The sequence below is a fragment of the Ascaphus truei genome, chromosome 3 (assembly GCF_040206685.1).
Source record: "Ascaphus truei isolate aAscTru1 chromosome 3, aAscTru1.hap1, whole genome shotgun sequence".
In the NCBI taxonomy this organism is placed as follows: Eukaryota; Metazoa; Chordata; class Amphibia; order Anura; family Ascaphidae; genus Ascaphus; species Ascaphus truei.
This window is the reverse complement of record NC_134485.1, coordinates 180,382,050-180,406,709: the sequence shown is the minus strand read 5'-3', so window position 1 is coordinate 180,406,709 and position 24,660 is coordinate 180,382,050. Positions and strand designations below refer to the sequence as shown.

Sequence of the window (24,660 nt, the reverse complement as noted above, 5' to 3'; positions counted from 1 at the left end):
TATTCAAGGCTAAGTGTCCTTATTTCAAGAATACAAATGTATTGAAATTAATTCCTTATCTTAGCTTAAACTTGTAAATTGTACTGCACCTAGATCCGTGTTTGATGGTACAATCATTTTTGATCTTCTTGTAACCATATAGTCCATAGGACCCTATCCTGCTAAACTACAATGTCATTTTGAATATCATTATGTTTAACTAGAAAGATTTAGCATGATCTAGATATCATGCATATGTGGCAATTATTCCTAACTTAGGTTCTAACTGTATATATTTTCTTTGTGTACTGTGAGGGTAATACACAGCAATTTGTGTGTTTTTATGTACTACTCCACTATAGTGTTTATAGTGGTTTTTTAATTGTCTTACTTCATTATATGGATCATTGTTCCTTTATATATTGTAGTGTTGAACAGTGCTAGACATACTGATTTAATGTGTCTTGAGCGATGATCCTAATGTTATTTGTTCTTAGGAGTATACCCACCATTTCCTTTTCTTGGATAAAGCTGTCAGTCAGTCTTTGTTTACATTTAGGACGTCCCGTTTTTTAAGGCCTATGATTGGCCAGAAGGGACGTCGCGTCATCAAGGGGAGGATACATTCACCTCCCATGCAATTGCACTGTGAAGCACAGCTGGGTTTGCTTCAAGCTAATGTGCCTTACACCAGCTAGAGGGGAGTGACGCCTCCCACGCTTCCGATTGGCCCAAATTACACAGCGTCATAGGAGAGGAGAGGGAATTGTGGGTATTTAAGTATGTGATCGTTGTAAGTGATTTTACTCTTTGATAAAGCGTGGGATACCACGGGAAACGCGTCAGAGTGTTCTTTTTGGCTGTTACTATGCCCTAAAATAAATTTTTGCACCTAGGATATTTTGTGGTTTGCAGTTTGTGGTTTCCAATCTTCAGCAGCAGCAGCAGCAGATGCACCGCCGTTTTCCCTGTACTCTCTTCAATTGCCATGATCAGTGGTTGACAAATCACCAAAAAATCTACTCGCCACACAAAAAAATCTACTCGCCACCTAGTACCGAACGTGTGCTGCTTGGGCCAATATTTACTCGCCCGGGGGTTAAATCCACTCGCCCGGGGCGAGCAAATGTATAGGTTTGTCGAACACTGGCCATGATTATAGCAAACATTTGGCTGTGTGGGTTTAATTGGAAATGAAGCGAAGTTTTCTTTTTCAATGGGTGAATCTGAACAATGGAGAGCTTGAAATTCGACCATTTTCTTTACCCCTAGCTCACACATGTCCCTGTTGACGGGCAGTAAAGATAAGGAAGGAGGGAGTTAGCCGCGCAGGCCCCTGTTCAACACGTCCTCGTCCTCTGTCTCCGCTCACCATGTTTACAACCTAACTTTAAAAAGTGCATACAAATACGTACTGTACAAGTGTTTGTTTATATTTATTTTTAAGTAAATCACTCCTATTTACTTGAATGGGCAGGATGGTGCTTTATTGCTTAGCACTGCTTCATAAATATGGCCTCTAAAAAATGTAATTGCCTTTCGTTCACTTTCATCCTAAAAGGGATTGCACCTTTTTGCCGGTTGGTTGGTTACCAGGATTTTATCTTCATTTACAGAGCAGCGGCCCTTCATGGAAATACTGGAACAGCTGAATTTCCTAGCCTGATACGATTACTCTTTCTTAGAACCTTATTTGTTGCACTGTCCTACATTTTATGTAATGCCCAATATTGGCATAAACAATTTAGAATCTTACTCCTGTTTATTTAGATCCTTTTTATGGTCGTGCTCGATATGACATATCAACTTTTGCGGTGTAATTGTGCTGTTTCGTGTTTTTTTTGTTGTTGTTTAGAAGCTGTGGTGAATGATGCCAACAATGAAAATAAAGGCGGATCTGCCGACGTTTCTGCCACTCAGCATGTCATGGTGTGTGCCCTGCAGGAGCTGGGGAGTCTGGTACAAAGCCTGAACTCCACAGCATCACCTCTCATACTGGAGCCTTCTATAGGTAACTGCAGCCAGATGCACAGCAGGCGTAATTTATACAAACAGTAGATTGTATTGATAAGAATTTGTCACGTACGCCGCACCCTTGAGCACATGATTTCTGTGTGTGAAAAGGGTTAATACATCTGGCGGTCCAGCTGACTTGCCAACCTTCCCGCAAGGCCCTCAAAACGAGCAATATCTCCCCAAAAAAACTCAATACGCTGCCACCACTAAGAATAAATGAAGGGCTTGCTCCCTGGAGTTCACAGCCCATGTTTACTGAAAAAATATGTAACAATGTAGCAAAATGTGTCAGAAAATACAGTTTATCTCTTCTAAAAGGTTACAAGGTTCAATTAGAGCTCCAAAACAGTACTTATTCCATTTTAGGTATAATGTACGAAAAGTGGTAAAGTGATTGTTTAAAGAAAAAGCGTTTCAAAGACCGTTTCAGAAAATAATGGGATAAAAACAGAAAACTTAAATACGTTCTCGCATGCTAAAGTCCTTAAGAGGATATGAAGAAATATGAGAATCCACCTGTTATTTGGCCTAACACCCCTCTATGTTGAACCTCTTCAGCCTACACCTGCGTTGCCCCAAAGGCTATTTTTAAAACAAGCCAAATCAAGAAAACTGCTTAGCACATAAAGCTGAAACTACCATGTGAGTGCAGTTTGTCTTCGTGTTTCCCCTTTGCACTGCTATGAAGTGTTTCAACCTTTTGCCGTTTGTATTTAGGACTTTTGGACACAGTGACGTCTGTCCTCCTTCACCCCAGCATGGCAGCCAGACTCGCAGCTGCATGGTGCCTGCGCTGTGTTGCTGTGGCACTACCCTTTCAGCTTACACCGCTGCTGGACAGGTGTGTAGAAAGACTAAACAACTTGAAGAATTCCCCTGAAGCGGTTAGCGGTTACAGCTTTGCAATGGCTGCTCTACTAGGCGGTGTACATCAGTGTCCTTTGGGTATTCCTCACGCCAAAGGAAAGGTAAGAAACAAAATGTATCTGGTCTTTCAATACTTAATGGGCCATAATTACTAGGTTACTGTAAGCCTTGCAGCTTAGCACCGCTTGGTAAATATTGCTCATTGTTTATGTCTCTCACAAACTGTGTGCATGTGTGTACAGGCATACCCCGCTTTAATATACGCAATGGGACCGGAGCATGTATGTAAAGTGAAAATGTACTTATAGTGAAGCACTACCTTTTTTCCACTTTACAATGCATGTACTGTACTGCAAACATCATATATGTGCATAACTGATGTAAATAATGCATTTGTAACCAAAATAAATACAGTAGGCTTTATTGAAATAAAATCTTTAATGTCAGCTGATTTTTCTTATGTGCTGACAGATACAACATGGATGAATGGAAAATTATTTTAAAAATATGTGGGAAGGATGAAGGAGAGGGCATATCTTCTACTGTACAGTATTTTTACTGAAAGGGCATGAAGGTGAGGTGCATTTATTTGACTGACTGATATATTTTTGGGACTTATTTTTTGTGACTTTGGTGAAAACAGTACAGTACAATACTGTACAGTACTGTACAGTGTTTTACAATGCTGTGCTTCCTTAGGCCGTGCGTATAGTGCCCGCGACCGGCGACATCACCCATCATAGCTAGCGAAAGTTATATGCTCCCGGGCATTTGATTTGTTCAGGGGCTGTCACATGAGGTGACAGCCCTTGAAAATCAAATATTCCCGGCTTCCAAAGTCCGCTCCGTCGCATTGCCGCTCTCGCGCTTACTATAAGCGCACGCGGCGGCGGCAATGTGTTTGTTTTTGGGTGGCATCGCCGGCACTATACGCACGGCCTTACTCAGGTCCTTGATCAGCTTGGCTTGCACGCACTCCCTCAGTCACGCACACACTCCATCTGTCACACAATCTCTCACGCACTCCCTCAGTCACACAATCTCTCACGCACTCCCTCAGTCACACAATCTCTCACGCACTCCCTCAGTCACACAATCTCTCACGCACTCCCTCAGTCACACAATCTCTCACGCACTCCCTCAGTCACACAATCTCTCACGCACTCCCTCAGTCACACAATCTCTCACGCACTCCCTCAGTCACACAATCTCTCACGCACTCCCTCAGTCACACAATCTCTCACGCACTCTCACTCAGTCACGCATGCACACGCACTTAGTCACGCACGCACTCTGTCACGCACGCACGTGCACTCAGACACAGACACACGCACGCACTCAGACACAGACACACGTGCAGACACACGCGCAGACACACGCGCAGACACACGCGCAGACACACGCGCAGACACACGCGCAGACACACGCGCAGACACACGCGCAGACACACGCGCAGACACACGCGCAGACACACGCGCAGACACACGCGCAGACACACGCGCAGACACACGCGCAGACACACGCGCAGACACACGCGCAGACACACGCGCAGACACACACGCAGACACACACACACGCAGACACACACACACGCAGACACACACACACGCAGACACACACACACGCAGACACACACACACGCAGACACACACACACGCAGACACACACACACGCAGACACACACACACGCAGACAGACACACACGCAGACAGACACACACGCAGACAGACACACACACACACACGCAGACAGACACACACACACACGCAGACAGACACACACACACACGCAGACAGACACACACACACACACGCAGACAGACACACACACACACGCAGACAGACACACACACACACGCAGACAGACACACACACGCAGACAGACACACACACGCAGACAGACACACACACGCAGACAGACACACACACGCAGACAGACACACACACGCAGACAGACACACACACGCAGACAGACACACACACGCAGACAGACACACACACGCAGACAGACACACACACACACGCAGACAGACACACACACGCACACACTCAGACACACACACGCACACACTCAGACACACACACGCACACACTCAGACACACACACGCACACACTCAGACACACACACGCACACACTCAGACACACACACGCACACACTCAGACACACACACGCACACACTCAGACACACACACGCACACACTCAGACACACACACACACACACTCAGACACACACACGCACACACTCAGACACACACACGCACACACTCAGACACACACACGCACACACTCAGACACACACGCGCACACACGCGCACACACTCAGACACACACACGCACACACTCAGACACACACACGCACACACTCAGACACACACACGCACACACTCAGACACACACACGCACACAGACACACACACACGCACACAGACACACACACACGCACACAGACACACACACACGCACACAGACACACACACACGCACACAGACACACACACACACGCACACTCAGACACACACACACGCACACTCAGACACACACACACACACACTCAGACACACACACACACACACTCAGACAGACACACACACACACACTCAGACAGACACACACACACACACTCAGACAGACACACACACACTCAGACAGACACACACACACTCAGATAGACACACACACACACTCAGATAGACACACACACACACTCAGATAGACACACACACACACACTCAGGCAGACACACTCAGACACTCAGGCAGACACACTCAGACACTCAGGCAGACACACTCAGACACTCAGGCAGACACACTCAGACACTCAGGCAGACACACTCAGACACACACAGACAGACACAGACAGACACAGAAACACACACACACAGACACAGAAACACACACACACAGACACAGAAACACACACACACAGACACAGAAACACACACACACACAGACAGACACACACACAAGCACAGAATGCAGTAGAAGAGCACCTCCTCCTCCTCCCCGTAGCCTGTAACTCACATGCAAAGTTCCATTCTACAGCAGCAGCAGGCTAGAGCGAGCTCTGAGGAGGGAGGAGGGAGGAGGGAGAAGGGAGGAGGAGAGCGGAGGGAGAAAAGCCAGGAGCTGCAGTGCGGGCGGAATCACTGCTATAGCAGCTGATTGATGGTGCGCCCGATCTCCCCGTTCCCCCTGCCATCTGGCCCCGTTCCCCCTTACCCCTTACCTGCACTCCCACTCAGTTAGGGACCACAATGAAGGAGGTTGCAGTATTGATGAGAGGTGCGCACGCACGCACGCCGCCCCCTGGTGTCCGTACTCACGAAGCATGCGTACGTACAAAGGGGTATGGTGTAACTAAAAATAAATGTACGTACTTGCGAGTGTACGTAAAGCGGGTGTACGTAAAACGGGGTATGCCTGTATTTATATGTGTATATACCGTACTCGTTCAGCCTAATAGACATTACTGAAACTTGGCTAACGCCACCTGTTACTATCTCACCTGCTGCACTGTCTTACAGTGGCCTTTCCTTTAGTCATACCCCTGACCAGGGAGCAGACATGGTGGAGGAGGCCTTCTTCTCTCTCATTGATGCACTTTCCAAGTAATACCCCCTTGTCCTTCCCTCTCGTTACCCTCATTTGAAAAAAACACTCCCCTGTCTCTCCGTATTGCAGACAATTTTGTTGCCTGGCTTCCACACCTGCTCATTCCTGACTTCCTCACTCATTCTAGCAGACTTTAATATTCCTATTGATAACCCTAATACTCCAGCTTCCTCTTATTTCCTCTTTGACCTCATTCTTTGGTCTCTGAGCGGTTGTCCAGCTCTGCTTCACATTGTGATGGTTACTTGCTTAATATTATGTTCTGTCGTCTCTGTTCCCTCACTAAATGTCAATGGAGGAAATCACTCTCTAAAGCTGATTTATGCACCGCAAATTAATTCTCTTTGCCTGTAATTCTGCCCAAATCCTTTCTAAACAAAACTACTTTTACTCTCACATATCTACTATCCACCAATTCACAATGTCTGTTTTCAACTTTCAACTCTCTTTGTCCTTCCACCCAAGGTCCCACTTCTGGCCTTATAGCTCAAGATCTACCTAACCACTTTAGAGATTAAATCAACGCTATTCGACACGACTTTGTCAAGCCACATCCACACCAGTTACCAAGGAGAAAGTCTCCCATCTTCTCCCCTCACCCCCCCTCTACAATTTTCTCTCTCAATCCTCTCATCTCCTGACCTCTCCTCTTTCATTCCAATTGTGTGTAACTGTTTTTCTGCTATTTGCTCGTGGATGTCCCATTATCATCTCTAACCTAACATGTCAAAAACAGAGCTTATCAGTTCCCTTCCTTCTAACCCTACATCTGTACCTAATTTCTCAATTGAATTGTAAGTCTCCACTATACTTTGTAGACTCCAAGCTAGATGCACGGGTGTCATTTTTGTACTCCTCCCTCACCCCTCACAATCGGTACCTCGCCAAATTTTGTTTCCATTTCTGCAATATTGCCAATCTACATCCCTTCCTCACCTTTCTGACCTAATTTCCAAGTTATTTCTCAAATGCAATCTACTTTGTGCTCATGTTCTAGGTCTCTTCACTTCCATGGCAACTAAACCCATGCTAAGCAATCCAACACATGCTATTATGCACTGCAGCAGTTTAGTGAAGGTTATTCTGGTTCCTGAGTATTACTGTTGCCAATCTGTATACTGTATGAAGTCCATCTCATTATTTTGATTTTGTTGTTGCAGATGGTTGTCAGCATAGCCGAAGACTTGTTACGCACTGCTTCACAAAATAGCAGGCTATCGTTACAACGCACGCAGGCTGGATGGCTATTGCTTGGAGCTCTAATGACATTAGGTACGTACGCTGCTCTGCATCTTCTCTGTACCCTTCCTGTTTGAGAGATGCACAAAGTAGAAACCAAGCACAAGGAATACCTGCCTTTGGCTGGGGTTCATCGGGGTATCGCACCCCAATCCGTTGGTAATTGCATCACAGCCGGATGAATCCCTGTCTTGCTATGTAACTCATTTCTATGGCAAAAGTTGAATTTCTGTAACTTGGAATAATAGAAAAGGATAATGGAAAAGTGTGCATCGCTCATAGGCGCTTTTTGGGAACAGAGTAGTTGGGTTAGTGATAATATAATGTGGTGCCTGATCCATAAACCTACTTCCTTTGGATTTATCATCAAGCTAACACTCTCTCTCAGAACCTGAATAGATGGGCTGCTGTAAGCTGAGTACTGCACTGGTTATACCGTCTGAAGCTCCCTCTTATTTAGCTCCCCATAGTCCCCGCATTTTTACAAATAAATGTGAGTGTTGTGAGTACTTGTTTGTTTTTGTTCTTCTCTGTAGTAAAAGCTTGTCATATCCTTGCCAAACATACATGGAGACAAGTCTTGTCTGCTCACATCCTTTCCGTTCACAGTCCATTGCTATAGTCCCTATGGCTTCTCACCAATTTCTTGTCTCAAACTTACACAGGCCCCTCAGTTGTGCGATACCATCTCCCTAAGATGCTTCTGCTTTGGCGAAATGTGTTTCCTCGTTCCTTAAAAGAGTTGGAGGCAAATGGGCAGAAGATTTGAATACAGAGATCGATAGAGAAGACTGGGAGGACATTTGGGAGGTAGCTGCAAAAACGTCAATCTGTACCACTATCAAAGAGAATATTTATAAAATTCTATTTCATTGGTACCTAACCCCGAGTAGGCTGGCTAAGATCTTCCCCGGGTTCCCGGATTTGTGCTGGAGGGGATGCGGGCAAAAAGGAGATATGGTTCATATTTGGTGGAGTTGCCCAAAAATTCAGATATTCTGGGTCATGATACAAAGATTGATCAGAGAGTACTTGGGGGTGGAGGTTGAGGTGGAACCGCTGACCATGGTGCTGGCCAAACCAATAGATGAATTAGGAACGGCAGAAAGTAAGATGATCACTCATGTACTGACAGCTGCCCGCTGTGCTATTGCGGCTGACTGGAAAAAGGTGAATGCGCCTTCTAGGCAGACTGTCTTACGGAGACTAAGGGAAATAAAGATGATGGAGCTCCTCACAGCACAGTTGAACCAGAAAACTGACAAATTTCACAAAATTTGGGAAATATGGCCAGGAAACTAGGGAAATATATATAAATATATATCATTTATATAAATAAATACAGAAATACCAGACAAATGGGCTCGTCCTACCCCCCCCCCCCCTTCCACCCCTCCCACCCTTCTTTTTCTTCTTTTCTACGTTCTTCTCTATCCTTTGTTAAGCTCATGAGAGACGCGTGTTATATCAATTATTTTATTTCAGATGACGAACTGTTAATGCTCTTTGTTGTATGGACAATATATTTGTTATGTCTCTCTAAAACAATAAAAATAAATTGAAAAAAAAAAAAAAAAAAAAAAAAAAAAAAAGAGTTGGAGGCAGAGAAAGCCAGAGGAGACTCTTTTACTTGGCAGGTGACTCTGGAAGATCGCGCTGGAGCTCTCTGTGGTAAGAAGCAGGATGGTACACCCCCGATTTCCTTATTGGTGCAGTCCGACTTAGGAATAAAAATGAATTGATGTTTAATTGGGTAATTCTATAGTTCAACGTTTTAGTAGCCGCATTGGTGCTGGAGAAGTGTAAATGTGTTGTAGGCTGTGATACCTTTTTTAGTGGAAAAACAGAGTCCTCCATAGATGAAATTATAGTGTACAGAGCTTTCGAAACTTCAAAAGTTTATTTTTCTAGTGTACAATGAAAATTAAACCTCTGTACACTAACTTAATCTATGAAAAACTCTTTGTCCGCTAAAAGGTATCACAGCCTAATATGGGTCTAGTCTGAGTAATAAAAAATAAATAAAAAAATAGACCTGTATTTAAATATGTAAGCATTGTAAGCTCTTCGGGGAAAGGACTCCTTTTCCTAATGTCTACTTTTATTCCTATCATGTATCTTATTATGATGTCAGGTGTATTACTACTGCAAAGCGCTATGTACTTGGATGGGCGCTATAAAGATGTATGCATGTGTGTGTGTATATATGTATGTGTATGTATATATATGTGTATATGTATGTATATATGTGTGTATATATGTGTGTATAAATGTATAGTATACACATTGTTTTGTGTATTATACACACGTTTTTTTAATTTCAGTAATGTTTCAGTTGGATCTATAAATGCCATTAATTAAATGTTTTCCATTTGTACAGCAGACTAAATCATGAATCATCTATGTTAATATATTTTGATGAAACATTGACTTTTTTTCAAGCTATGCGGAGTTTTGTTGCTCACTGCCCTGAGCTGCTCACTGAGGATGTGATCAGGAAGTTGATGACACCCATTGAATGTGCCATGACCATGATGTCACAGTAAGTAATTGGGGCATGGCTGCATAAAATGCTTAAGTTATGCAGTTTAATTAGTCTTTACATCTAAATCTCATTTAAATCAGGAACCTGCACCATTGAATTTGTATTTATTTTTTTGCGTGCTTGTAATTGGAACCAGGGAAATTTGGTGGAAAAGACAAATAGTTGGTAACTACTACAGATGCAGCGGCCATTATCCGAACATTTACCTGGGTACATTTTGTGTTGTGCCGCGTGTAGGCTGCGATATATTCACAAGTTTTGCCGCTGCAAACGGCCCATCGGATAAACACAGCAGGGGTCCCTGCTGTGTGAATCCTGCCGGGATCTGCCTCTCTGTAATAGACGCGCAGTAAGAGGCTGAATCAGTCACTAACTGCGCACCTCTCATAGGCGATCACGGGGGGTTTATTTAATTTTAAACATTACAGTATCGTAGCAGGGGGTCTCCGGAGCTGAAACGCATTGGTTTCAAGTCCGGGGATCCCCTGCTTCCCGAGATACAGGCCCCGTTATAGGGTGCCGGTATCTCCTATGCATGGAAATGTCCCGATCACGTGACGCGAGACATTTACATGCATAAGAGATACCGGCACCCCATAACGGGGCCTGTATCTTGGGAAGTAGGGTGTCCCCGGACTTGAAATCAATGCGGTTCAGCTCCAGAGACCCCCTGCTACATTACTGTAATGTTTAAAATTAAATAAACCCCCCGCGATCGCCTGTGAGAGGCGCGCACTGTGAGTGTGACTGATTCAGCCTATCTCTTACTGTGCGTCTATTACAGAAAGGCAGACCCTGGTAGGACTCACACAGCAGGGACCCCTGCTGTGTTAATCCGATGGGCCATTATAGTCTGCCCGGCAAAACTTGTGCGGATCACGGTGAGATCTCGAAATCCATTTCGAGATTTGTTCGAATAACGGCCGCTGCATCTATACTTCAGTGTAACAAGCTAATGAAACTCTGTTTTCCAAATAGTGGAGTGTTTCACTGATGTCAGAACTACTGACTAGATCAGCGGTGCGCAAACTGTGGGGCGCGACCCCCAGGGGGGGCGCGACACTGCCGACGGGGGGCGCGGGGTTTACAGAGGCCCCGCGCGCTTCCCGAAGGCACTTAAATTAAGTGCCGGGGGAGCTGCAGGGCCTCTGTAAACCTAACTTACCTTGGTTCCGGCGGCTTCCTCCCTGCAGCGCCATGGCAACGCGGCGTCAAAATGACGCTGCGGGGTCATGTGACGTCACGTTGCTATGGCAACGTGACGTCATTACGCCGGAGCGCGGGTAAGTTGGGGTTGGGGGGGACGCGGGAGTGAGGGGACAGCCGTCGGGGGCGCAGGGAAAAAAGTTTGCGCCCCCCTGGACTAGATTGCATTTTATTATAAATGCTACCCTCTCACACTGCTTGAATATAGAATATACCATTCTGTTTTTATTGATCACCGCCTGTAACATTATAAAGTAAATATATTAATGAGCAATTTTTGAACTGCAGACCATTCCAAATATATATTGTCCATGAAACTGAAGTTACATTGCTATCGGAAAATATAGGTCTATTCACACTACTAAACTGGGTGAAAAAAGCTTTTAGGAGATTATTTTAATTAAATTATTGGCACCAATCACAAGTTAGTGTCATTTTTTTTCCCCCTTCTATTCTTTTCTAAATGACAAAAGTAGTTTTGAAATGACCTGTGTGGCTGATAATACTGTGATGTCACCAATGTTTGTTTACATCTGATATATGGTCACAATACACATGTGTTACCAGAGGCACACAGGTGTGCTCCACTATTATTTTATAGAATATATTATTTTGCCACATCCGCATATAATTGGTTAGAAGAGAAAAGTATTCTTGTTCGTACTGTGTGTCCTGCAAAGTGTTTTTAGGCGTTTGGAAAAAATGGGTTAGGTTAAACCAGTAGTTCACAGCCATACTGTATCCCTAAGGAACCACAGATACAACAGATATATTTACTAACTAGTTTTCTGCCATGCGGAAGACTAGTTGGTTCTGTTCATGTGTGCACAACAACAGATTTCTACCTACCCTCTTAATAATGGAGTCACCTACCACCAAAGACTTTTTTGTTCTGAGTATCCTGTCCTCTGTGCTGGATGAACAATTCCCCGGGCTGCTAAAGGAATCGGTCTCCCCAGCCTTGCCATTCCTGCCATGACACACCTAATATCTTCACTCAATCTGGCAAATCTATTGGGATCTGTCAACTCAGAACTGGCCTGCCTCTCCCTATTGCCCCTGCTTCTTCTTCTGTTACCCAGCTACCTACCTGTTCCTCACTCACAGCTCCACCATCTGCAACACTAGTCCCAGCTAGGGCTTGCTTTGTGAGCACTAAACTCTGTTAAAGATTGTCAATGGCCCTCAATGTTGCAAATTGCCTCTTCAGATTAGCAATCTGAGACGCCAAAGAAACCACCTGCTCACACTTGCCACCGCTGTATGGTCCCTGGAACAGCTGCTCCAAGGGACCAGTACACTGTTTTTTTTTGTTTTTTTTTTTTTTTAACCCGATTGTGCCAGTCACATCTGAATGAATTTGGTGTAAATATTATTAGAATATAATCTGATGCTACTGGAAGCTTGGTCCAGCTACTGTGCCTTGAAGACAGAGTTACGAACCAATGAATGAAACTGTTGAAGCTGTGCTCAAACATCTAATAAACCTGTTGACTATTCAAGAGAGTTTAGATTTTTTTTTATTTGTAGTTGCAATAAGAGAGCCTGGTTCGGTATAAACTGTCCTTCTGAAATCATTTATTGTGTTTAATGCAAACTTTTTATTTCCCCTCTTGATTTAACTCTATAGCATCCTTTCTGTAATTAAAGCACATGGGACACATCTAAAGGCAAGTGCTGCAATGGTCCGTCTGAGGCTGTATGACATTTTGGCTTTGTTGCCCCCCAAGACGTATGAAGGTAAAGATAACCTCTTAATGTTCTCTTTTTTTAAGAATGGCTAAGTTGATATAGAAAACTTGGTGGACTTCTAGCTCCAGGATCTTAACTGGGAACAACAATGTTTTTGAGCCTCAGGAAGAAACAATAAAATGTGACAAGATTCTCGTATTGGAATTGTCATTCTCAACTTCTTGTTTTTGACCTTGGTATTCACGAATAAAGGTCCCTACCCCTCTCCTCTCCCCTCCCCCCCCCCAGTTCTCACATCCTGTGTGATAGGAACATAGAATGAGCCTCTAATTTGTATCTGCAATGGTATTTTGTTTTAATTTATTAACAGTTTTCTTATCTCTTCTAAATATTCATGTATACCTAAATATCCATTCTTTTGTATAGGAAACTTCAACGTGCTTCTTCGTGAGCTAGTGGCAGAGTTCACCTTAACCGACAACTCTTCCAATACCACCACATCCCTCCTCCGCTCTCTGTGTCACTATGATGACAGTGTGCTGCTTGGCTCGTGGCTGCAGGAGACTGACCACAAATCCATTGAAGATCAGGTATGGGATTGATGTGGAGTGACAAACAATATTTCTCACCCCCCTCCCCTTACAAAAGGTAGCGAATGATCTTGATTGTTGCATGATCAGTGTGGTCCCAAATTGAACGAACCAAGTTAAAGCTGGGTAATGCCTTCACAAAACAATCGTACCGAAATGAGTGTTAAATTATTTTTGTAAGCTTATTGTGAAAAGGCACTGTCGCTGGAAGTGTATGATGGGGTTTACTACCCTTATCTCTGCTTACATTTCCAGTTTCCCAGTTTGTCATTTGACTCAGTGGGCATGTATAATTCTGGTTATTTTACCCCTGTGATGGAACAGACCAGATTGGGTCATCCCCCTTTCAGCGTTCGTATTTTAGAATTCTTTATAATTATTCCTATTCTTTCGCCCTCATTGGGCGAGCTGCTCACGTGACGCATCAGTGAGCAGCTATATCAAATTTGGTTGTCTCGCCAAGCAGGTAAGCGCCACGCTCGCTCACGCTGGCCACACACATTGCAGCAATGTGTTTCATCGCGGCCAGCGGGAGCGCCCGCTCAGCGCCACCCTGGACAAGGCCTAAGACTTGTCTTTGGCTTGTTTCTTGTAAGGTCAGTCTTATTTTTCCCAGTTGGCTGTACAGCTTCCATCTTAAGACCAGAGAATTGTTTTCTCATTGGTTGGTACAGTACTCGCAACCTTCAAGGGGGGGGAGGGGGCAGAGAGGGTTTATGGGGGATTGTGACACAGATGTTTTATTCTGTTGCTGCTTTTATTAATTGATATTTGCATGTTGTGCAGCTCCAGCCCAACAGTGCATCTGGAAGTGGGGCTTTAGAACATGACCCTTCCTCAATATATCTGCGCATCCCAGCCGGAGAAGCTGGCCTGGCCCCCTCCCGCTAGGAGTGTCTGTGATCAATGCTTCTGTGGCTCTCTTTGGGGTGGTGTTCCCTCACGTGTCATCCAAGCACAGGTCAGTGTGGCATTTCAATTTGCGGCAGCAAATTGGAAAGCAGTTGCTAAAGCAACTGGGTCACTTTCAGGTGAGTGTTACTGAAGGCAGAGTTTATGCAAAGGAGACGTCCTAGCAAAATGTGATGCTAGTTCAAGCTCTAAACCAGGGGTGCGCAAACTGGGGGGTGCGCCCCCTAGGGGGGACGTCGTGTTTACACAGGCCCAGTGCTTCCCCGAATGCATTTAAATTAAATGCTAGGGGGCCGCACAAGGCCTCTGTAAATTCCCTTACCTTGATTTGGCTTCCAGCAATATGACTCAATGGCAACCCGGCGTCAAATGACGCTGTGGGGTCACGTGACGTTGTGTTGCTATGGCAACATGACGTCACATGGCTCTGCTTCGTCATTTGATGCCGGAGCCGAGTGGGAGGAGGGTGGGGGGGCGCGAGCAGGGGGGGAGATCAGGCCTATTCTCCGTTCTGGAAGAACATTTAGAGCATCAATTTAAAAACATAATTTCTTGTTGTATTTCAAAAAAAAATCTCTCTTGCCGTTGAATTTTAATATTGTTTTATTTTAATGTTCTGTGTTTTTGTTTTGTTTTTAAACAATACCTTTTGCAGTTTTTTTTTTCCTGCAATGTTGACACGTTCAAATTTGCTCCTACTTTGCGTTCAGCTATGTAACTCTTAACATTGGCATTTATAAAACAAAGCCCAGTTACTAAATATATATATATATTTCTCAAAAGAATTGGTGTGCACACCTGTAACACCTCCAAATTACACGTGAGAATAATATAACATGTAATAGTGCTCCTAGTAGGTGCTGCTTATTATCTAAGGTCCCACAAGATCCTCAAGAGAGAAATATAAAGAGAAATGACAGAAGCGCAAATAACTAGGAAAAAGATATACATACTAAATAAATAGTAAAAAGGGAAAATGAAGACTATTCTACTAGGTCGAAATCAGAGGTGAATGTCCAATTCAATGAACAGAGAAGAAAACCGGTCCTGAAAATTAATAATAGCACAATATGGTGAAGTACTGTAAAAAAAAGGTTTACTACCCAAAAATAAAATGCCACTTACAATCTGGCAGAGTAAAATCGCACTGTGAGCAACATCCCAATACAGCAATCTGCTCCATGTCGGCTAACGCCGCTTGTTCGGATGGTAAGTAGTCTCTGGTCACACAGCACGCTCTGTCGATTCAGACCACCTAGTCACCAGTCGATTAAGTTAGGGGGCGTGACGGGGCCTGTGCATTGGAGTTGATGCAACTACAGACACAGCTGTGAGGTTTCCACTCCAATGCACAGGCGCCGTCACTCCCCCTGATGTAATCGACTGATGACGAGGTGGTACGCACAACTTCAGCTTGCCCCGGTGCCGGGAAACAATTACTCTTGCTACATCTGTATAATGTGGTCTCCTTTTTCATTACTTGGCCATTTTGTTCAGATGCTGCTGCAATTCCTGCTTTCTCATTGTGCCTACGGGTAGTAATAATAAATGATGGATATGAAAAGAATGGTCTGTTTAGTGTCGAATTTTGCTGTGTAAGACCCATTGCAACAAGTTGCTGTTGGGTTTTTGTGTTTATTACAGGCTGCAAATGTTGGATCATTTTGCTGAATGTGTCAAGCAAGCTAAAGGAGTTCGCCAGCAGGCTGTGCAGCTGAATATTTTCACAGCTGTGCTTAGTGCACTAAAGGTAGGGACAATACCATACTGATAAATAACATGTAACTGCACCGACACACTTTATTCGAGCAAATACCCGGTATGTACCTGGCAGATACCTGGAATGCGCCGCTCCTCACCTCTGACAAGCCCCGTTGCATTTGCCTTCCCAGCCTGGGTTCATGCCTGGCTGATGGGCGGCTGATCTGTTAAATGATAATGATTAGGATTTAATAGGCTGCAATGCTTCGCGTGTCTACCAGATGGCATAAATTCATGAATTGTAATGCAGTATATATATATGTACTGTGCAGTATTGCAGCCAGCGGGAATAAAATGCTTCAATCCCTGCTTGGAAAATAACTCAATGCACTCGGGCAGAAAACAGTCACAAACCTCAATACACCCGGGTATACCCGAATTCGTGGGACTAGCCAAGCTCGAATAAAGTGTGTCGCCAGTGTAAAATGTACATATGTTTATCACCTCTCTCTGTGATGCACAGAGGATATTTCAAGAATGTAAGGTTTTCTTTGAGGCTTAAAGCTCATAACCTGTGTATCGTCTACATACTTTCAATCTATACATTTTATTTCACTTTTAGTGGCAATCAGTGATACCCCTAGGTTAAGCTCCCATTCTAGATCAACATACAAACAGGAAGGGTCTTGAACGTAAATGGAAAACTCCTCTGCACAATCCACAGGAATAATGAGGGAGCAGTGTATTTTTTTAAGTTCCAAATTATTTTCAATCTTTTTTACAGGCCTACAGAAGTAGCCAGTGAAACATCACCCGGCAGCAGGAAATCTCTCCATGGGGGATCCATCAAAAACAAAAAAGTTACCACCACCCTCCCCCCACACACAGAGAGCCATAGCTTTTATGGAGCAACAGCATTTTGCTTTTCTTCGTCCGGCTCTGGCGACAGTCTGGCTACATCTGTACAACAGATGAACAAATGGATAGATATTTCGTTATCACAATAATTTAAACTCGTACTGACACAATGATTATATTGTAACATTACATGCAGTAAAATTGGCTAATTTAAAATTACTATTTTTACTAACATGATACCAGTTTAATTGTTATTGATTATATTGAAACATACCTTACCCACATGTAGGACAAAGATAGGGCGGCACTCTGTATTTCTCAGACAGTAAAACAATTGTTTCCTCATGAGTACATCACAAAGGATTTCAGAATTTTTCCACTAGGCTGTGACAACTGTGCTGAATAGCATAAAAGAGAAATGTATTCATGCATCCTTAAAATCGATCAAGAAACTTCTCAACAGGTTTCAATGCGCATTGTCAGTGGATGTCCGGTTGCTACAAATATCACATGATATTTATTGTCAAAATGTCAAGAGCTAAAAAAAAATTATGTTTTGATTTTTGTTTTGGTTGTAAAATATTTTCGTGTTTTGGTTTGACAAAAATTCCATTTGGACCGTGTCCATCCTTAGTATATACAGATGTAGTAAAGTTTATTGCATTAAAGTGGGATATTCTGCGTTATAGTGTGATATGGTATCAGCAGGAGCAATTAAATCTTCTACATCTGTTCTAACCTGGGTGGATTTTTTAACAGGATGACAAGATCCTAGATGAACAACGCACACATTTTTACAGATGACGTTAGAAATTTTAGCGGAAGCAACAAAAAATGTAGTAATAAAGTTCAAATGTATTGAATTATGAGATGATACTTTGTCAGGGCTCCCTGCTTTTGGTCCATCCAATTGAGAAAATATACTGTATACGGGAGATCGGTTTGTAAGGTTTATTTCCCATCTGAGAAATACAGAGTAACATCGTCATATTTGCACTGCAAGTGGGTAAGGTTAGTTTGGTATGACCATGAGCATTATACTACTATGAATCTGCACTGCTCCTTGCCTGAACTGTTAAAGCACAATTTTCAGCATAGAGATCATTAATATTTTTTGGATGGTTTGCATATGGTACATTAGTAGTTTGCCCATATTCTAGATAAAAATGAAAGCAACAATATTGCAGTTTGAAGATACACTAAGGCCTTGGGAAATGGGAATTGTAACTTAAATAATAAAGCCTGCTCTATTAAAAAAGTTATCTCAACCGGTTACGGTATCAAGAAGAGTTTATGGAAATATATGTAACATTGCAAGAGGCAAGTTGCGGTTTGCATGGTAATTTAATTTTGAATAGCTTACTTTTACTGTATGTGCGCTACCTGAAAGATACATTAGTATGTACTTTTGTTTTCAACTACAGCCTAAATTAACTCAAATTAGACCTGTGATACCATAAAGAATTCAAATTATCCTTTCAGCACATGTGATATCAAGTATCTGGTGAGCTGTACCAATCTCCAGCAAAGTGAAGAGTAATTCAAATAGTTATTCTGTTTTTTGTCAACTTTTTAAATATATGTTATTGTTTATGTTCTCTAGACGGCATAGACATGCATCATATGAGGTGTTTGAGTCTGGAATTCATTATGCCTGGGAACTATATTAGTATCTCGTTATTGTGAACTTATTTTGCTTTACCGTTATCAGCGTATGTGATTGAGAGGAGATAAGAAGTAGAAATATGTGAAAGTTGGAGGATTTTTGAAATTCATCAAAGCATCAATTATGAATATCTTACTTAGAAAGCATCTTGACACCAACTTTCACAAGAAAGTTTTTCTGCCAGTTCTGTGGTGGCATATAATGTATCTCCATTTGCTTGATATACTGTATCTCCATATGCTTCCTATACTGTACCTCAATGTGTTTCATATACTGTGCCTTCATGATCTTCATATACTGTATCTCCATATGCTTCATATACTGTATCTCCATGTACTTAATAATTATACCTCCATGGGCTTCTGATTCTATACAGTATCTCATTGTGCTTCCCATATGGTACCTTCAAGTGCTTCCAATATTGTACATTATGTTCTTCCTATAGTGTACCTCCATATGCTTCCTATACTGTACCTCATGTGCTTAGTATACTGTACCAACATGTACTTCCTATACTGTACCTCCATGTTCTTCATATACTGTACCTCCATGTGCTTCCTGTACCGCTCCTGCATGTACTTCCTATACTGTATTTCCATGTGCTTTATATGCCCCAAACCCACCTTAGCAAACTTGACACCCTCTACAATTCAATTTGTCATTTCGTTCTCCAATGCAACTACAACACACATCACTGCGAAATGCTCAAAGAACTAGATTGGTCATCACTCGAGTCTAGGCGCAAAGTTCACCTTTTCTGTCTTGCCTTCAAATACTTTCTGGTCAAGCTATCTATGTGAACAAGCTCCTCACCCCTACCACATGCAGCACTTATCATCTGAGATCAGACTCCAAAAGACTGTTCATGGTCCCAAGGCTCAACAAAGTATCCGGCCGCACCTCCTTCTCTTACCGTGCACCCCAAAACTGGAAAAACATACTGGAGACTCTCACATTCGCCACCAGTCTAAGTTCTTTCAAAACTAAGGCTGTCTCACATTTTAATCTGGTCTGTAACTGTTACATAAGCTTATAATATACATCTTCTCTAACTGTGCATGCAATCTATTGTACAGTATATAATGTATACCCTGTTCATTTATGTAACTGTATTTGTAACCATGTATTATTTGTCATATTAACTATGTCCAGGATATACTTGAAAACGAGAGGTAACTCAATGTATTACTTCCTGGTAAAACATTTTATAAATAAATAAATAAAATAATACAGTGCAGTACATCCATATGCTTTATATGCTGTACCTCCATGTGGTTCCTATACTGTAACTCCATGTGATTCCTTACAGCACCTCCCATGTGCGTCATATACTGTACCTCCATGTGCTTCCTATACTGCTCCTCCATGTATTTCCATGTGCTTCAAATACTGTACATACATTTATTTATTTATTTATGGGAAAGGGTACTATGTTTTTCCCCACCAATCTAATGAATCGTTTTATGATCATTGTGTTCTACCTTTGGCACCCTGGCATAAATATACTTTATTGATGTTTCCCAGCAATCTGCATTCAAGTTTACTCAAATTAAATACATAAAACATACACAATGTGAAATAAAATTGTAAATTAAATCAGTGGGTTTTGACCTTATGATTTTTAGTTTTTTTTACATTGTTATGTTAAAGCTTGGGTTATGTCGAGATGTAAAAAATGATGGTCTTTAATATGGGCATTTTTTTTAGTTGATTTTTGACAATGGAGAAATTACACACTGTCTGATTCATTAGTAAATGATTTGCAGATCCCCATAGTTTAAACTCCCTGCTCAGATATATTGAATTATTATACTGACTATATTTAGGAACTTTACGCAAGAAAAACATTTCTGACTAATACTTGATAACAGTATACATTCCAAATTTACATATAACAAACTCAAATAATTATTAGTTTATGATATCTAGTGGTACCAATGTACTTTAATTCAAATTGCACACACTGAAAAATACAGCACTTGTTCTAGACCAGGGGTGCGCAAAGTTTCTGCGCTGCGCCCCCTTGCTTCCCAGCCCCGGCACTTGCCCCCTTCCCCCTTTCGTGTGAACCGGCGTCAAATGACGCCACGGGTCATGTGACATTACGTCACGTGACCCCGCTGCGTCATTTGATGCCGCATTGCCATGGCGATGCGTCCAGAAGCCAGCTGAATCCCGGTAAATTTAAGTTGCAGAGGCCTCACGCGGTCCCCCGGCATTTAATTTAAAAGGCTAGGGGAAGAGCGTGGGGCCTCTGCAACCCTCTGCGCCCCCCAAAAAAATCCCGCGCCCCCCCCCCCAGTTTGCGCACCCCTGTTCTAGACAAAGAGTTTTCAATGCATTCAATTCATTTTTTAACACCACAAGAGTAGGAAGCTAAAGTCACATGTTCAAGGTCATACAAAGCTGGCATTGGGCCTAAAAAAAGTAATTAAGAGCAATATAGTTATAGTATCTAAAAGGAGGGACATTATTTGCCATAAACAAAGGAAGACATAGTCACTTATAAAAAAAATAAATACAATAGGTCACTGCAATAACACAAAAGTCAGCTAATAATAACTCCAGGAGTCAGAGCCAACATACACTATGGTTTAGGAGTGGTACTGAGATTGCCACAGAGACTTCAGCTCATTTACGCCATACATTTGTGATGTGAGTAATTTTGTAAACATAGCAAAGGAAGTGCATTTTTAATATGTTACAACCAATAGTTTTAGCACATGGTTAAGCCTTTTCTATATTGCTCATATCTGTATTCTGTGCTATAAATACAGTGGCGGCCGATCTGAGTCTAAGACGGCTAGATCAGCGGCTCTCAGATTATCCCGGTTAGGTGCGTTTTTTTGTCATTTTCACCCGGAGTGAACTGCGTTATTTTCGCGCTTGTGATATTAGCATTTTATTCTCGCTGTCTGCAATACTGCAATGCCGTGTAAAAACTCAGGGGAGCTGTTGTCTTGGAAGTCTAATACCTTTGCGGTTCAACATACGTCAGTACACAGTCTGTGTGTGCACGCGCAGTCATTGTAAATTTGCATATTTAAAGTATACATGCATTTGCAGTGCTGTGCTGCTGTATGGTATGTCACATTTGAAAATTGTTGAAACGCATAGGTGTGTACAGTACTGTAACAGTGTCACATTTCGGCATATACAGCGCTCTCCCCTCGCTCAGAATAATTAACTAAACTGCAGGGTATTTCAACTTCTTATCTTCTGTGCAATGCAGTACATCTCTCCCACACCATTCCTTTGAACGTGTGTCTGGTTTCAATTACATCCCTGCTTGACAGCAGGAATTTACAGCGCATGTGCCTGCAACTTCGCCCACCACTGCTTGCTTGCCTGAGTGAGTGAGTGACCAAAAAAAAAATTAAAAATTAAAAAAAAAATTATTGTCATTTTTTTTTCTCCACAAGCCTGCAAAACCTATCTTACTGTATTATGATATTCAATCTGTGCTTTTGACTGCGACCCTGTGCGTTTGACTGCACATGGTTGATTTGTGTGCTTTTTACGTACTGTATTTCAGAACATGAAATTGTATGAGAACACAGATTATACCCTGTTTTAACTAACAGACAATGTGTGAAAATAAACCATGAATGATGTACCATGCGTACTTCCAGAAGAAGTTGCAAAACTCTCTGCTATATCATCCTGGATGGCCCTCCGTCGCCTTAAACTCAACATGGCTAAAACAGAGCTCCTCATACTTCCTCCCAAACCTGGCCCTACTACCTCCTTCCACATTACTGTTGGAACTACGATCATTCACCCAGTAGCCCAAGCACGCTGCCTAGGGGTCACACTCGACTCCTCCTCACATTCGCCCCTCACATTCAAAACATTTCTAAAACCTGTCGCTTTTTCCTCCGCAATATCACAAAGATACGCCCTTTCCTCTGTTGCTCGACTGCTAAAACTCTGACTCAGGCCCTCATTCTCTCCCGTCTTGATTACTGTAACTTCCTGCTGTCCGGCCTTCCTGCCTCTCACCTGTCTCCCCTACAATCTATCCTAAACACTACTGCCAGAATCACTCTACTCTTTCCTAGATCTGTCTCAGCATCTCCCCTCATGAAATTCCTCTCCTGGCTTCTGATCAAATCCCGCATCCCACACTCCATTCTTCTCACTTTTAAAGCTTTACACTCTTCTGCCCCTCCTTACATGTCAGCCCTAATTTCTCGTTATGCACCATCCAGACTCTTGCGTTCTTCTCAAGGAAGTCTTCTTTCTACCCCCTTTGTATCTAAAGCCCTCTCCTGCCTTAAACCTTTTTCACTGACTGCCCCAAACCTCTGGAATGCCCTTCCCCTCAGTACCTGACGAGCACCCTCTCTATCCACCTTTAAGACCCACCTTAAGACACACTTGCTTAAAGAAGCATATGAATAGCACTGTGGATATTCTGAACACGATACATAAAGCTTGGCCCCCTGCAGACGCACTTACCAGAACTCCCTCCTACTGTCTCTGTATGTTCTCCCTACCTAACAATTAGACTGTAAGCTCCTCGGGGCAGGGACTCCTCTTCCTTAATGTTACTTTTATGTCTGAAGCACTTATTCCCATGACCTGTTATTTATATTTTCTGTTAATTATTTGATTACCACATGTATTACAACTGTGAAGCGCTATGTACATTAATGGCGCTATATAAATAAAGACATACAATACAATACAAAAGCAATAAAATCCATGAAGAATGGGAAGGATCATGGGGGAAATGGAATTACTGAAATATTGAAAGAATCTAGGAAAGAAGAAGAGAAAATCCTTGCATAAACTCTTTAGATGCTGGTGGAAGAACAGGAATATTCCAGAGCAATTGAGCAATGTTATAGTTATCCTGATACATATAGTATGTTGCCAGGTCCCCCTGTTACCTCCAGGCTGCATGAGGGGGATGGTTGTGTGGTTGCTGCAGGGAGATTGTGAACTGGCGAGCGGGTCGCCGGTGCTCCGCAGAGGGCGCCGCCATTTTGTGTGTGCGCGTGCATGTGCAGAGAAGTCTCGCGCATGCGCAGATAGTATCTAGAGTTACGGCAGCCATCTTTGTACACCAGGTGCATGCGCAATATAATGCCAGCGGCGACCATTACACCCATAGATCCGCTGGGAACTGCAAGTCCCAGCAGCCTCAGGGGCTGCAGACCACATGTTGTCGGGCGGCTTTTATAGGGTGTATTAGAAATGTTCCCGCCAAAGTGTAATTATAAATTCTCACGTGTGCTTCCCTCATTTAATCAGTTCATCATTTCACCAGATCAACAGTTCAGCACTTAACCCCTACAGTACCATAGCTATGCTGTGAACTAAAACATATCTAAAAGAAGTAAAAACACAATTATAGTGAAGTGGTTGAGTCCTTCCATAGACTGTCACACACCGTTGAAAAAAATGAACATACACGAACTTTACGGGACACAATTTTAAGAACTTAATTCAGTTCACTTATATTAGCAATAATAATATATGGATTGTAATCACACTGCACGGGAGCAGGGCCTCTCCTAAACTGAAGCAGGTTGACTTCAGCCTCGGGGACCCCCTACTTCAGGAGATACAGGCCCCGTTATGGGGTGCCGGTATCCCCTGCACTTGTAAAGCTCCCGCGTCACGTGACATTTACATTCTGCAGGGGATACCGGCACCCCATAACGGGGCCTATATCTCCTGAAGTAGGGGGTCCCCAAACCTGAAACCAATGCGGTTCAGCTCAGGAGACCCCCTGCTCATGTACACTAGTATTAAATATCATATTTG

General features: G+C 42.9%; 1 protein-coding gene and 1 pseudogene across 10 annotated transcripts in view; one reads left to right on the top strand and one right to left on the bottom strand.

The window, feature by feature from the left end:
- Nucleotides 1-24,660, bottom strand: part of LOC142489279 (sterile alpha motif domain-containing protein 5-like) — a 67,842-nt pseudogene that overhangs the window by 7,782 nt on the left and 35,400 nt on the right.
- LOC142489277 (HEAT repeat-containing protein 5B-like) overlaps nt 1-24,660 on the top strand; it is a 69,248-nt gene that overhangs the window by 30,488 nt on the left and 14,100 nt on the right. For 6 of the 10 annotated variants that reach the window (XM_075589760.1, XM_075589758.1, XM_075589759.1 and 3 more), the window contains 8 exons: nt 1,835-1,990; nt 2,713-2,963; nt 7,637-7,748; nt 10,158-10,257; nt 13,097-13,206; nt 13,585-13,748; nt 14,535-14,709; nt 16,305-16,410. In XM_075589760.1, coding sequence (XP_075445875.1) covers nt 1,835-1,990; nt 2,713-2,963; nt 7,637-7,748; nt 10,158-10,257; nt 13,097-13,206; nt 13,585-13,748; nt 14,535-14,639 — 998 coding nt within the window. In that variant the 3' untranslated portion in view covers nt 14,640-14,709; nt 16,305-16,410. Of the gene's footprint in view, nt 1-1,834; nt 1,991-2,712; nt 2,964-7,636; nt 7,749-8,380; nt 8,526-9,310; nt 9,383-10,157; nt 10,258-13,096; nt 13,207-13,584; nt 13,749-14,534; nt 14,710-16,304; nt 16,411-17,145; nt 20,482-24,660 lie in introns of those variants that run through there. The other 4 variants (XM_075589762.1, XM_075589761.1, XM_075589765.1 and 1 more) reach the window with 4 other exon arrangements.